Raw genomic sequence first — 9,413 nt, forward strand, 5'->3', positions numbered from 1 at the left:
AAAAAAAAAAAATCAAAAAAGCGGGGATCAGTACAATACAGCTGAGCACTGTATTCAAGGATAAGTTATCAGAAATACTAACAATGAAAACCATATTTCACAAATTTTTAAAATATTTTTTCACTTAAATGAGTCCAGGGAATAGTAAAATTTTAATAACCCACTACTTTCCTCTTAATGAATTTTTCTAAAATAGCATTTTACCAAATCCAAGAGGAAAAAAAATCATCCAACAAACTTAGGTTACTTCATCTATGAAGACGTTTGTTTATAGAATTTCTTCTAATTCAGACTATCATCCAGAATTTCTTCAGGCTAAATGTTCAAGTGTACTATCAGAGTAATTTAAAATATCTCCCATGGAGATCTGCCTCCACAGCTTGCATGTCAATACATAGTAACATCAAAAAGATTATCTTCAGACTCAGCTACTTTAAGCTTTCAAAATGGTTGGTACATACTTGAGCACAGCTAAATAGAATGAAATGAATAAATCTGTGTTTATCCGCTCCCCAGGTTTAATGAACGGCACTAATTCTTATTTATGAGGTACAAGTATAGTTCCCATGTGATTCTCTACGCAATCAAATTTATTTAGTATTTTTTAATCTAAGCCTACAAATTGAATTAAATGGATTTTTCTTTTTTTTTTTTTGAGACAGAGTCTTGCTCTGTAACCCAGGCTGGAGTGCAGTGGTGCAACCTTGGCTCACTGCAAGCCCCGCCTCCCAGGTTCACGCCATTCTCCTGCCTCAGCCTCCCAAGTAGCTGGGACTACAGGCGCCCACCACCACACTGGGCTAATTTTTTGTATTTTTAGTACAGATGGGATTTCACTGTGTTAGCCAGGATGGTCTCGATTTCCTGACCTCATGATCCACCCACCTCGGCCTCCCAAAGTGCTGGGATTACAGGTGTGAGCCACCGTGCCTGGCGAATTAAATGGATTTTCGAAGACTGCTGATGCCTGGTGGGATCCAGCCATATCAACACCATGCTCTCTTATCAGTATTCTTCCCATCTGCTGTGCCCCTCTATACTGATCTACTTTATAAACTTTAAAACTTCAGTCATTAAGTAGAATGTCTTTCATCCAAATAGTTTTTATTAATAAACAAAGGATATGATACGTGATTTACCATGTACTTGGGTGAGAAAGAGCAATTTATCCTATTTCCATTTGTAAGATAAAAAGACTTTAAACAATTGCACAGAACCATAGATCCAAAGGAACTTTCAAAACAATAACCTTGAGAAATGTGTCACTACAAAATTACTCAAAGATGCTGCCATTGGTCATTTTTACTTTTCTTGTAACTGCCAGTTTAATAACCTACCACTTTTGACTTAAAATATTCCAATTACTCAGCTAGCCCTTTGTAATGCATTATTTCATTTCATCTTTACATTGGGAGGTGGCGTTTTTCATTTTATAGATGTGGAAACTGGCTTTTCAAGATTAAGTATTCCGACAGCAAGTAAGTGGAAAAGCACCTGAACTCCAATGCCTGTTATCTTAAAAGCTACACTACTATGGGCTGAGATAAATTTTAAAATTCAAGTCATGCTTCATTAGTATTTATTCAACAAACATTAACTAATATGGCTGGATATTATGCTCAGCATTGAGAAAAGGGCAGTAGGCAAAAGTCATGAAGACACGAACGACCAAATCTTCATTTACAATTGAGTGTAGTGTGTGCTTTAAGATACTACAGGAGCACACAGCATAAACCACACTTGTTATGTGGGTGAGGAAAGGCTTCTTGAAACCTGAAGGAAGAGTAAGAGTTAATGGGGAGGAAGCGGGGAGGGTAGGATGGCGTAGGGATTGATATTTAACGTCAGATATAAAGAACAAAACAAGGCCAGGTGGGGAGGCTCACGCCTGTAATCCCAGCACTTTGGGAGGCTGAGGCAGGCGGATCACTTGAGCTCGGGGGTTCAAGACCAGCCTGGCCAATATGGCGAAACCCCGTCTCTACTAAAAATACAAAAATCAGCCGCATGTGGTGGCGCACACGTGTAATCTCAGCTACTCGCGAGGCTGAGGCACGAGAATCACTTGAACCCGAGAGGGGAAGGTGGCAGTGAGCCAAGATCACACCACCGTACTCCAGCGTGGGTGACAGAGTGAGTCTGTCTCAAAAAAAAAAAGGACAATACAAGTAGGAAGGTAAGAAAGCAAGAAACTTTCAAAGAACTGCCCAAAATTCAGTAGCCAGAGGCATGAAGAAGCTGAAGAGGATGAGGAAGGAACGGCCTTACAGCAGTTTGGACTCTATCCAAAGAGCCATGGGGACCACAGAAAGATTTTAAGGCGAATAACAGGGTCATAGCTGTACTTCTTACCCCAGTATAACTAGGTCACTATAACTGGTTTCAAATTATTCCAGACTTCTTCCAAACATTAAACTTAATGCACAGTATTTGCTACCACGGAATATCTTCGAAATAATATACCTGGAAAGCTTTGAAGATAATTACAAAGAATTATCTTTGAAGACATACCAAAAGAAAAGCATGTATCTTCCCAAGGTGAATGTTTTTTTAAAGAGTTTAAAGACTTAAACATTATTTGAATGTTTAAGTCCTGCCACGCCTGTAAAATCAGTCACAGCACACCTCATACACAATTTTGTAATACATAGTGTACATGAGAAACATATATGATTGTAGGAAGAGATGAAAAAGACTAATCTAAAAGACAGGGTGGCCAAATTAGGGAATGACTTTTTTTTTTTTTTTTTTGAGACGGAGTCTTGCTCTGTCGCCCAGACTGGAGTGCAGTGGCCAGATCTCAGCTCACTGCAAGCTCCGCCTCCCGGGTTTACGCCATTCTCCTGCCTCAGCCTCCGGAGTAGCTGGGACTACAGGCACCCGCCACCTCGCCTGGCTAGTTTTTTTGTATTTTTTTAGTAGAGATGGGGTTTCACAGTGTTAGCCAGGATGGTCTCGATCTCCTGACCTCGTGATCCGCCCGTCTCGGCCTCCCAAAGTGCTGGGATTACAGGCTTGAGCCACCGCGCCCGGCCGGGAATGACTTTTTAAAATATGGGTAGTGCTGCTATAATAATGTTTTGCAGTCATCTACTTAAAACATTTCTAAGTCTTAAATTGATACTCATGCACTTTACTATTAAATTAAAACAATACTTCTTAGGTTTGGTTCATGAAACATTTTGCTGTTTCTACAAAGTTTGCAGCTTTCACTGGTGACTGGCGAAAACCAATGACATCCTGCTTTAAATCCTATTCAACTTTTGAGTCTCATTTTTTGCTAAGAAAATGACACTTAGTTGCTATACAAACATTCGTGCTTCATTAATGGATTAGTCTTCAATGTCAGTTTCAAAATCTGGCCTTTACTCCAGAAGCTGCTCAGAACCACTTTTGTTCAGAATGAATGACAATATCTCACAGAACATGCAGTAGCAATTGATTGAGAGAATTCTCTAAGGTGCATGCTCATCACAATAGTAAAAACAGAAAAAACTCCCAGGGTATTATTCAAGTGACTACCTTCATTAATCATTGTAATTATACAGGATTTGTGATGGAAGAAAGTTCTCTTTTACTGTAATGACATTTACTTAGACTTTCCACTTTGTACGGAGTATGTAGAATGGAACCAGCATTGGAAAGTCCTTCAATTCTGGTACTGTAATTAAATCCTTTTCTACTTGGTACTTACCCTGTTTAGATGCAGCAGACATTTTTTAAAACCAAGAACAGTGACCTTGTACCCCACACTTGACCTCACAAGCCTGGCAGAGGATCACACTATGGCTGTGCTTGGCACATGCTGAACTACTAATAGTTGAATCTTGCTGAGAGGCAGTTTTCTCCTCGAGCCAATGTGGGTCACACCCAAGCTAAAGAAGAGTGGGCCCCAATAGCATAATTTAAAACATATGAAATCCACCTAATTATATATGAAAATAGCTCTTAAACTCAACAAAACATCTTACAAAGTCACAATGTGGTAAACATTACAGGTGTTCATGGAGTACCTTCCAATAAACAAAAGTTAAGTAAAATAGACTATTTTCAGAAATTAGTAAATAGAGATGCAAAGGCATCTGAAAGACACTGAGCCCTCAGGCCAATAAGACTGAATTATTAGTTAAAATACAACCACATCTAGAAGAATGTGCTGATTAAAGGGGGGCATTTAGTCAGCTACAGAAGCAGAAAAAAGGGGCGACCAAAAGTGCCTGCTATGTGTCAGATGTTTTTCCAAGTGCTGGGAAAACAGCTAGCAAGCAAAACAGGCAAAAATCCTTGCTCTTATAGAGTTTACATTCTGGTACTGGCAGTGCCTATTTCCAAATAACCAGGAATCCTAAGCCACAGACTGCAAATTTTTCTATACCACCAGTAAGGTCATCCATCCTTGTTATGAGATATATACACTGGACTACTTTGGTCTGATGACATGAGATCTTTAATATCATTCTCCTAGTTCAAATCATGTAACCTTATTATTGTGATGTAACCCTCACAAAGACTGCCCATAGGAAGACGATTCGTCCATCGTACAGTCTATGTTCACTGGTCTCTGTGACAGCAATTCCTCACTGAATGTTGATACAGGCCTCCTGATTTGTCATCGGTCTCCTGAGCTCCATAATGCTTCCCTAGAAGACTCAAGGTATCAACAAAATTAGTTACCTGAACAGGCCAAGGGAAATTCATTCCCAACCTATGAGGCCTCTTGGGAGACAGACTGGCAGCCTCGTCCTCTGAGCCCTACCATAAATGGCACTTCTGATATTTGAAATCACAAAACTGGAGGAAGATTCTCAGGCCACCTGTAATACCCCTAAAACTCCAGTGATAAGAAACTAGACTACCACTTATCTGAGCAACCCAGAGAAAAAGATGGAATATCTAGTGATTAAACAATACCTCCTCAGTTGGAGGTGATCTTTCTTTTCTTATATGTGCCTTGTTTTATATGTATTTGTCTTATATCTTTACTATTAGTTATTTAAAAGTAGAAAATTTCTCTATTTTATCTCCACTAGCCAGATAGTGACTTGTTCATAATATTGAAATGTCTGAAGTATCAGCAAATGAATGACTATCCAGTCAATCACATATAAATGACATTTTATGCCTATAATCTGATCTACAGCATAAAGAAGACATAAACTTACTATTTTCTTGGACTCTGGCCACAAATCCCATTAAAGGTAACTGAGGAGTTACCTGTAGGATGGAGGGAGGAGGAGGAGCAAGAGATACTGCAAAAACAAAAAAGGTGTGGAGGATAAGGGATAAGGGCGAGTTACATTAAAAGGAAAGGATAATACAATAAAATAAATACATAAAGGAGGGAAACTACCATTCACAAACATTTTATCAGTGATCTCAAGGATCCCCTCTTGAGGGACAACTCATTAACACATAAAACAAAGTACTGGGAGAATTTTTAGTAAGTTTGTGAAAATCACAACAGGAAGCATTTAGCATACAAAGATATGTTAAATATATATATAACATAATCATATGTTTTATATATATATAACATACAACTGATCTTTTTTCATATCATAACATCATGCCTTCTCAACGAAAGCACTTCTGCAGATTACCATGATGTTGTTTTCTGAATTTTACATTTAAATGTTTGTCAATACAGAGAGAAAAAAATATTACATCCCAACACTCTAAATGTATACTTTTTATTACTCTAATAATAGGCAAGTTAATTGGTTCTTCATTCATTAATTAGACAAATACTGACTTCCTACTAAGTAAGTGGCAAACACCTGCTATGAAAACAGTTATCAAACCCGTCCTCTGAGAATCGGGTGCTATGTCATTACAATTTTTCATAATCCGAACTCATTGGTACATTTCCTCCCTGATGGTGTAGAAAAGTGCGGGCCTTAATCAAATCATTCCACTCTCCTTCCCAAGGTAGATTTCCCTGCAACTCAATCACCTGGCACAGTGCCTAGAACTAGTAAACTGTCAACAAATGTTTAACATATATAAATGCACTAATAAGCCAGGTATCTGTGGAAACTAAAGAGGCAAAACCAAAAAAAGAAAGATTACAGTTACAGTTTCCTTTAGAATGGGTACGAAGTATGTATGCATTTTCTTATAAAGAGAAAATGACTGTATTCGCTCCAAAATATAGTTAAGACTAATAAAACTAAAAAGATGAACACGTCTCTGCTCTAAGGTGATCACATTCTATTGAAATAGAAGAATACATGATAATCTTAACCCAACAATATTTGTAGCAATTCCCCGGAAGTAGTGGTGGAGGTGAGGAGGGCTACAATGAAATGACCTCTCAACAGGGACTTGAAGAAAGGAACCCGCCAAGCTGACAGGGGTTGAGAAAGATAATCAAGTTGAGAGAACCAAGTGAGGGTGAAGGCTCAGAGGCATAAAACAGCATAACCAGTTCACAGGACCAGAAATGCTTCCATATGGCTAGGAAAAGATACCCAAAGATAAAGTAAAAAACCCAGAAATATCAATGGGAGGATATGAAATAGGGAAGGATTTTATATGCCTGGTGGAAGAGTGCTTAGTGGAAACAGGTTAGATTTTCAAGTCACTCAGCCTCAAATCTCTGATCCATCATTTCCTGGCTATATGGATAGTCAGTCAATTAACTTCTTCAGGCCTATTCCATAAATGTGATATGAAAACAAGGTAAAGTAACCTACTTCACATAGTGGCTGCAAAGACTGAAAAAAGACAATGGATGTGGAAAGCACAACCCAGTGGCTGGCACGTAATAAATTAAAGCAGTTTCTAGAAAAGGAGAGAACTTTAAAAGTGTGGGAAGAGAGTACTTGGCAACTAATGATTTAGCTAGCATATCAAGGACAACAACAAGTTGAAGATCATTCTTAGATTTTCACCCTTTGTAACTATGAAGATGGAGATGTCATTAATTATGTTAAGCCTGGTAGGTAGTACTGGGAAAGAAATGGGATGGTAAATGGGTAAGTCAGGGAGAGATAATGATATGATACATTTGGGTTGAGATTATGCAAAATATCTAGAGTTGATGCTATGGACAGATGCAGGGAGGACATATAAATGCACAGACAAGAATTAAGCAGATAATCTTGAATATCTAGATGCAAAGAACAGAGTAGTATAACCCTAGAAATTGGTACCTTTCTTTAAAAGACACCTTTGGTTAGGTTCTTCCCTAAAGTCATAATTCTTGGCAGTAAATCCTTGATTTGTGTGTGTCTGCTTCCCACTCAGAGGCTTACAATAACTGTTGATATGTTCATAATACCATTTCCAAGGGTAAGCAGAAGACAATGAAAAGAGAACGTAGCACAGACAAAAAAGATAAAACTGAAAAACAGTAGCAGGCAGCAACTGGCACTAGAAGAGTAGAGACAAGGCATGTGTTCACATCCAAGATGAAATGCTCCTTTTCTGTTGGCATATATTCTAACCTTCCATGTAACAGAAAAGTAGGAAATTTCCCACTTCAGTCACTGTTTCTCTACCAAATATAAAAAATGACATTTTGGTACTCAGCTAAAAAAGAATGATTAGGTGCTTAACCTACAGCAGTCTTTTTGTGGGTAGACTGAGGTTTTTTTTTTTAAGATGAATATGCTTATTTCTTTTCTACTTCTGAAAATGAAAATCTGAAGCCATAGTGGTTTTAAGAAGTACACCAGCGGCCAGGCACACTGGCTGATGCCTGTAATCCCATCACTTTGGAAGGCCGAGGGGGGTGCATTACCTGAGGTCAGGAGTTCAAGACCAGCCTGGCCAACATGGTGAAATCCCATCTCTACTAAAAATACACAAATTAGCCAGGCGTGGTGGCAGGTGCCTGTAATCCCAGCTACTCGGGAGGCTGAGCCAGGAGAATCACTTGAACCCAGGAGGCAGAGGTTGCAATGAGCTGAGATCACACCACTGCACTCCAGCCTGGGCAACAAGAGCAGAACTCCATCTCAAAAAAAAAGAAGTCCACCAGCAGCCAGGGAAAGATCAATCGCAGTTCTTCCTTAAAAGAATGACTTGGTAACAAGTTAGACTTTTTTCAAAGCTAGTCTAAGGCATGTTCAAAAATTCAGTTCCATCTGCGGTTACAAAGGTCATCCCAAATTCTACTTTTCTCCAAGGCAAACCTTTAACAAAGTGGTCCAAATTAATTCAGATACCACATCATTTTCTTGTTGGACCATGTAAGATCTCAGCTGACAAGAATGTCTGTGAGCCAGAATATACTGTCTTTCTTGGAGTTGAGCTGAAAACAAACCATTTTAAGTGAATTTAAGCAGAATTCTGAGAAAAGAATTGTTGCAATATTCAGTTCTAATCCTAGTCATTTTGTGAACAGGCAAAGAAGAGCAGGAAGCAAACTTGTTTTCATTTCATTTAGCTAAAATGATTCCTCAGAAGACAAGACTCTCCCAATAACCACCAAAAGATCTCCAAACTTAGATTCTGTTACATAATTTTCACAATATACAAGAATGAAGTTAATGTGAAGATAGGCTCACCATGTGACTAGAATTTATAAAGAGATCATAAGTAGAAGAGCTATGAGAATTACAGCTGTGTGCACAAAGCAACGTTTAGATATAAACAGTAAAAGGCTTTCCAAGCAGACCAAACCTAAATGATGAGTCTGTGCTGATGAAATATACACACTTTCCAAGTATAACCTTCTTGGTTATTTATAGAGTTCTTTGAAGCATCACTGAAGCTTGTATTTTAAATGTCCAATTTAAAAAGTTTGGAAAAATTAAGCTTTTACATCTTATTTTTACAGCTTTATACTCTGAGAATATTAGACAAAATAAGCACTCTAAACACTACTTCTAAAGCCATTACTGAACATCACATTTAGATGATATATATATGTATGTTATATAGCCCATGCGAGTTTAGATGCTTATATTTTTTTCCCAGTGAAGGAAATAAACGATTTATAAGTGTAGCATTTTCTAAACATGAATACCAATGTAGAACAAGAGGTAGGTAAAAGTGAATTCAGGCTGGACGCGATGGCTCACACCTGTAATCCCAGCACTTTGGGAGGCCAAGGCAGTAACAAAATGACTAGGATTAGAACTGACTATTGTGACAATTCTTTGCTAAAAATTCTGCTTAAATTCTCTTAGAATGGTTTGTTTTCTGCTCAACTCCAAGAAAGACAGTATATTCTGGCTCACAGACATTCTAGTTAGATGAGATCTTACATGGTCCAAAAAGAAAATGATGTGGTATCTGAATTAATTTGGACCACCTTGTTAAACGTTTGCCTTGGAGAAAAGTAGAATTTGGGATGACCTTTGTAATCCCAGATGGAAGTGGATCAGTTGAGGTCAGGAGTCAAGAGACCAGCCTGGCCAACCTGGTGAAACCTTGTCTCTATTAAAAAAAAAAAAAAAAAAAAA

The 9,413-nt window shown here is 38.2% G+C and overlaps 1 protein-coding gene across 10 annotated transcripts in view; it reads right to left on the bottom strand.

Moving 5' to 3' along the window:
* ABI2 (abl-interactor 2) overlaps window positions 1–9,413 on the bottom strand; it is a 126,791-nt gene that overhangs the window by 22,211 nt on the left and 95,167 nt on the right. For 4 of the 10 annotated variants that reach the window (XM_011949915.1, XM_011949910.1, XM_011949909.1 and 1 more), the window contains one exon: window positions 5,163–5,249. The exons of the other annotated variants lie outside the window; for them this stretch is intronic. In XM_011949915.1, the coding sequence (XP_011805305.1) occupies window positions 5,163–5,249 (87 nt within the window). The remainder of the gene's footprint in view (window positions 1–5,162; window positions 5,250–9,413) is intronic. 10 annotated transcript variants of the gene reach the window in all.

This window comes from Colobus angolensis, unplaced genomic scaffold, assembly GCF_000951035.1.
Source record: "Colobus angolensis palliatus isolate OR3802 unplaced genomic scaffold, Cang.pa_1.0 Scaffold30, whole genome shotgun sequence".
In the NCBI taxonomy this organism is placed as follows: Eukaryota; Metazoa; Chordata; class Mammalia; order Primates; family Cercopithecidae; genus Colobus; species Colobus angolensis.